The 6,476-nt window shown below is 34.8% G+C and overlaps 1 protein-coding gene across 1 annotated transcript; it reads left to right on the forward strand.

Moving 5' to 3' along the window:
* The first annotated feature begins 385 nt into the window (after positions 1–385).
* LOC106768554 (protein NRT1/ PTR FAMILY 7.3) lies at positions 386–5,984 on the forward strand. Its single transcript, XM_014653773.2, has 5 exons — positions 386–559; positions 776–890; positions 3,409–3,626; positions 3,734–4,296; positions 4,560–5,984. Exons 1-5 carry the CDS (start codon positions 533–535, stop codon positions 5,428–5,430), a joined length of 1,794 nt encoding a protein of 597 aa, XP_014509259.1. The 5' UTR covers positions 386–532; the 3' UTR covers positions 5,431–5,984.
* Positions 5,985–6,476: the final 492 nt, after the last annotated feature.

Here is a 6,476-nt window from a genome sequence, read left to right on the forward strand (position 1 = left end):
AGTTTGTTGATTATGTATTCTTATCATTTCAATGCAAAATATTAAAAAGAAAATAATATGTGGATGTCTGGAGTGCATGTATTATTACATCAAACAATTTGGGAAAAGAGAAAAAAAAAAAAAACTATTATAAAGTTATAACCAACAACTTCATATAAAATACACTGAGGTTCTCATTGGTTATTAATATATATATATATATTAATGTGACAATTATTGTATATAAAGTATTCATATAATTTATGAAATAAAGTGAGTGTATTTTTATATATGTTTTTGTAAAGTTATAGACGATGACACGTGGGATGTCCCCACTTCTGGACTCTGAAATCTGGACCGTTGAAGCGACCTTTGGTTCCCCTATTTATTGGATACACCGAACCTCTCTGCATCATCTGTAAATTTCATTCTTCTTCTAAAAGCCTTCACTCATATTAACACCTTCCTCTGTTTCACCTCTCTCACCTGCATTCCATAGCAGGTTGAGAATTTAGCACAACTTTCTCTTACTTTTATCACTTTCACATCACCGATGGCCTGCTTAGAACTCTCCAAAGAGGTATATATATGTGTGTGTACATGCAGACTCAACGAACTTCAAATCCTATTCCTTATATATATATCAGCTTACCCTTTTCCCTTCTTCTTTTTTATATATACTCCCTTGATATGCAGCTAACTGCATGCATGCATTCTCTACCATGCGTTTCATGATATCGTAAACATATCTATGGAAAATGTGTCATTTCTTTTAAATGTTGAAATCAATCTGCAGGTAAAGTTCAAAGATGACACTGAAGAGTTAACTCTTGATGGAAGTGTTGATTGGCATGGTCGTCCGGCAATCAGAGCCAAATCTGGGAGATGGGTTGCTGGAACCATAGTGCTATGTAAGTTCCAAGTATAAATATATCAGGACAATTCATTTTTTATCATGTTTCATGGTTTTTTCTTTTTGTTACATGGCTCTGTAATGCATGAAATGATTTAAATCTTATGAATGAACAAACGTGTTATTGATTTGAGCTTATTACAACATGATGAATTGTGTGAGAGAGAGAGAGAGAGAGAGAGAGAAAGATACGTGAAGTGTAGTATCTGATGATAGATACGTGAAGTGTAGTAGCAGCTGATGATAAGGGTGACTGGTGGCACAAGTTGGAGCCGTAGAAGTTTGAAGAACCTTGTCCAGCTAGCATAAAATTTTGATGAATAAATGTGTGTATTTTAGATAGCTTATCAGTGAAAGAACTCTAGAATTTGCCTTTAGGATGGTTCAGAAACAAACAAGGCTTTTGTTGGTCATCTTATCAGTTTGATCAGTAGAAAAGGACACATCTTAAATGCAGGAACCTCGTGCTCCATTCAATTTACAAAAAATCAAAGGTTTTAAATTCCTGGCTGAAAATTCTACTCCAGCTCACTATATATCTTGTTGGATTAGTGATACTCTTTCTTGATCCAGTCGTGTGAGAGAGAGGTTCTGAATACTGATAAAGGAACACAATAATTGAAAAAGGAGAGGGAGAGTGAAGAAATTAGCATGCATTTTAAGGGAATACGTTCCTGACACGTTACCAGTTTTAGGATCTTGCATGACGTGGGTCGTTGCCACGTGTCCTTAACAATGGATGTGTGACCATGAACCAACCAATGTGTGTAAGCAATGTTAACTATACATTTGGTAAATACAGACTCAGTTCATTGACAAATATATTAACATCATACTTTTTAAAATATTTCTTTTTTAATCATTTAATAAGTTCTTCTTTTACTTTTATAATTTTAATAATTTTAACACGTAATGGTCTGAATTAAAGAGTGTTAACATTACTTCCTATAAGAGAACTTGCCGGTATGTTTATATTTTTTTTAATTAATTTTTGCTTGTTATATTTTAATTAATATCATTTCAAGTATTTTGAATTAATTTTGATATTTACATTTGAATGATAATTAATAGTACAGCAGGTAGAAAGTATAATGTTTGATAAGAATACTTAATTTATTGATTCTTTAGCAATTATTTTTGAAATGATTGATATAGATAGTATGATAGTAAGAGGGAAGAATAATTGATAAATGCTGGGTGACTTATTCAGAAGTTTGTTCCAAATATAACATAAGCACGCCATTAAAGGTGAAGGGAAATTGGTAGGTCAGAAGCAGCAAAGTAATATTGGAATTGTTAAGTTAGTTCTGAGACTTTTTCGTGTGTGCAGAGAAGTGAGCAAATAAGTAACGTGCATGTACATATACAGAATTATGTGATTGTTTTTTAGATGCAAAAGTACACACATGCTGAGATAATATATTTTTTGCTTTTTTGTTTTTATAGTGAGGAATCCAACAAAAACGAATTTTAATTAATTTACAAATATTTAGTTGAGGGAACAGAAAAGATACTTCATAATAAATAAAAAGTTTCAATTTTAAACTATATAGAATATACTCTTTTATGAATATTATTTTTTGTTTTGGTTGGCTTTAGATAATTCCTGATTCTTCAATCATGCAAATTGAGATTTTTGTTTCTGTGTGGAATGCAAGAAAGAGAAGTCACCATCCTACTACTAGTGAAATATGAGTCGCAATCAGAAATACATATTTTTTCGAAGAAGATCGACCAATCAGTCTTCAATAAATTTTATCAGTGCAATATAGTTTTCTTGTAAAATTAAAATTTTAGAAAACAAATGGCAAAATCACAAAACCAAAACACTTGGTGTAGCCAAGTTTTTTTTATACACTTCTCTCATTACAGAATTAATGCCAGATTGTATATTTTAATTAACAATACTAGAAAAAAAGGATTTACTTAAAGCAGAAAGTTCGAAGTGTTATTTCTGTGTGAAACCATTATCATTACATGACTAAAAGCGTGTGCTTTCCAAAAGCAAAACCTGGAATACCAAAAATTATATTGTTAAATATCATGCGTGCATATTTATTTTGGTGGCTCCTAATGCTTGTTAGTGGGAATGCACCATTCACAGTGAAATATGGACCTGTCATTCTTATTATTATAATCGGTCTTCGGTATATTGTCAAGTGACATGATCCAACACTCTTTGCAAGTTATGGTAACCCTGATTGATTTATCCATGCATGCTAGCACATCTATATTTTTCCCCTCTGCACATACCTTTATACCACGTTAGATAGATATGAGTTAAACAATTAACTGAGAATAAAATTTGCATGTTTCTTAGCTGAACTTGCAACAATTTGAAAGTCTATCTGCAAAATACGTAATTAAAGACTAATAGAACTACTGGGATAACGCAAACAAGTTACACCTTTAGTCCACTTAAGCAAGGATGCATGTGAGTGTATTCAAATATCACTATTTACAATACTAATAAACACTATTTTGACACTGTTTATTTTCTTGATGGTATCAATCAGTGAACCAAGGTCTGGCAACCTTAGCATTCTTTGGAGTAGGAGTGAACCTAGTGTTATTCCTGACAAGAGTGATGGGGCAGAACAATGCTGATGCTGCAAACAGTGTTAGCAAATGGACTGGAACAGTATACATCTTCTCTCTTGTGGGTGCCTTCCTAAGTGACTCTTACTGGGGAAGGTACAAAACTTGTGCAGTCTTTCAGGTCATTTTTGTGATAGTAAGTAATATCCTCTTGATTTCATTTCATTTCCTTATTCTCCCTCTTTAATTTCAAGATAATGCATTCCTCGGGTAATTAACTAATATTCTGTTTTGAAATAACAGGGCCTGGTGTCCTTGTCCCTTTCATCGTACATCTCCTTGATTAGGCCGAAAGGTTGTGGAAATGAAACTATTTCATGTGGGAAACATTCAAGCTTGGAGATGGGGATGTTCTACCTCTCGATCTATCTCATTGCTTTGGGGAATGGAGGGTATCAGCCAAATATCGCCACATTTGGAGCTGACCAGTTTGACGAGGAGCACTCAAAGGAGGGTTATTCAAAGGTTGCCTTCTTTAGCTACTTCTACTTGGCTTTGAACCTTGGTTCACTCTTCTCAAACACAATTCTGGGATACTTTGAAGATGAAGGATTGTGGGCACTTGGGTTCTGGGCGTCTGCGGGTTCTGCTTTTGCTGCCCTTGTTTTATTTCTTCTTGGGACCCCAAGATATAGACACTTCAAACCCAGTGGCAATCCTCTTTCAAGGTTCGGCCAAGTCCTTGTTGCTGCATTAAGGAAATGGGGAGCTCATACGACATCAAATGAAGAGGATCTATATGTCATGGATGAAAATGAATCTCCCACTAATGGCAACAGAAAGATTCTTCACACCGACGGATTCAAGTAAGTATTAGAAGCTATTTCCAGATGAAACCACATATATTTAAATACTTCTGGATATAATTCATGTTAATACCTTTTACTTATAGACCAGAGGTTGCATGGAATGCTTTTACTGTATTGATGTCATCAATTAATCATTTTGCTTAGACCATGGCACAACTTAAAAATTAAACACCAAACACTTTCTGAATAATTGGTGTCATTCTTCATTCTACCAAGCTATAAAAATTTGATCAATTTGACATTGGTCATCTGCTTTGCAGGTTTCTGGACAGAGCAGCATTTATATCTACCAGAGATCTAGAAGACCAAAAAAGAGGCCTTCATAACCCCTGGCGTCTCTGTCCTATAACTCAAGTTGAAGAAGTGAAGTGTATACTAAGACTTCTTCCAATTTGGCTCTGCACCATAATCTACTCAGTGGTTTTCACACAAATGGCTTCTCTTTTTGTAGAACAAGGAGCTGCCATGAAAACTACAATTTCCCATTTTAGAATACCGCCTGCAAGCATGTCTAGCTTTGACATCCTCAGCGTAGCAGTCTTCATTTTCTTCTACCGTAGAGTGATTGATCCACTAGTGGGACGACTTAAAAAGACAAGTTCCAAAGGTCTTACTGAGCTTCAGAGAATGGGAATTGGGCTTGTTATAGCTGTAATGGCAATGGTTTCAGCTGGAATAGTTGAATGCTACAGGCTTAAATATGCAAAATCAGGATGCCCCCACTGCAGTGGGACAAGCTCTCTAAGCATCTTTTGGCAAATTCCTCAATATGCACTTATCGGAGCTTCTGAAGTTTTTATGTATGTAGGCCAGCTAGAGTTCTTCAATGCTCAAACACCAGATGGTTTAAAAAGCTTTGGAAGTGCCCTTTGCATGACGTCCATCTCTCTTGGGAACTATGTAAGTAGCTTAATTGTTAGTATCGTTATGAAGATCTCCACCGAGGATCACATGCCAGGGTGGATCCCTGGAAACTTAAACAGAGGTCACCTAGATAGGTTTTACTTCCTCTTAGCTGCCTTGACATCAATAGACTTGATCGTTTATATTGTATGTGCAAAGTGGTTCAAGAGTATACAGCTGGAAGGGAAATACGAAGAGAATGATATGCCTGGTAGCTATAAAGTATAATTTGCGATGGACAACCAACAAAGGCTACGATAACAGCATATATAAATAAGAGAAAGAAGGGATCAACTAGTCAAATTAACTTGAGCTATAGTTGCTGTCGGAAGAAAAACTGGCTGGCTTCGGTTAGAGAAGCCCTTTTACCCGAGTCTCTTATAACTAGTCATTGTTTTCGTTCAGCTAACGGTTTGTTTGGTTTGAGAAAACCTTTTTGTTTTCATTTTTGTATATGCAAATAATTACTCAGATGTTACCTTCTCTCCATTTGTATCCTTGCTTTCAAAATTTTGTATGGCAACCAGCTCTTGTACAAAATTTTGAAATCTAAATAAAGTGGAAATAAGGTATCATTTTTGTAAATATTTATGAAACTGAAAACAATAATCTTTTCACAAACCAAACAAAGCCTATATTTTCAGTTTATGTTTTTGTATCCAGGTTGTGTAAAACTAGAGTTTTTGAAGAGACAATGACAGTTTCAGGGCCACTCTAAGTCTCCTTTCTTTGAGTCTTTGTAAGTTCCATTGTTAACACTGAATATATATCATTTTAATTTCCAGGGTTGAAATATTATTCTCCTATTACCAGCTATTTACAGATCCTACCTACTGTATGCCTCTCCTCCCAGCACTAACACAAGTTTTTAGCATTCATGCTTAGAAGTGGAACAGGACAAACATTGCAATTATGGGCAATCAATTAACTAAAAAAACTGAGGGATTTCTTTTACATCCTAATTTAGATGAGTGACTGCATAGCATAGACAGAATAACTTATAAACAATCATTCATATTAAAAAAAAATAATAATAAAAAACAAGAAAATCAAGTGTCTGGTGGAAAACTAACTTCCGAGTGCCAGAGGCTCCTAGCTTTGCAAAGATATAGGAGAGAGTCATTGCATGTAATCTTTCACTTTAATATGTAAAAATACTGTGTCTAGATTTAGACACATAATCATCTGGTCGTGAAGACACAAACCTTACCATCGTCTCATGACTCACTCTCAAACAAGAGTAGTGTATATGACTACTTGAATACATCTAAACC

The sequence above is a fragment of the Vigna radiata genome, chromosome 7, assembly GCF_000741045.1.
Source record: "Vigna radiata var. radiata cultivar VC1973A chromosome 7, Vradiata_ver6, whole genome shotgun sequence".
Lineage (NCBI taxonomy): Eukaryota > Viridiplantae > Streptophyta > Magnoliopsida > Fabales > Fabaceae > Vigna > Vigna radiata.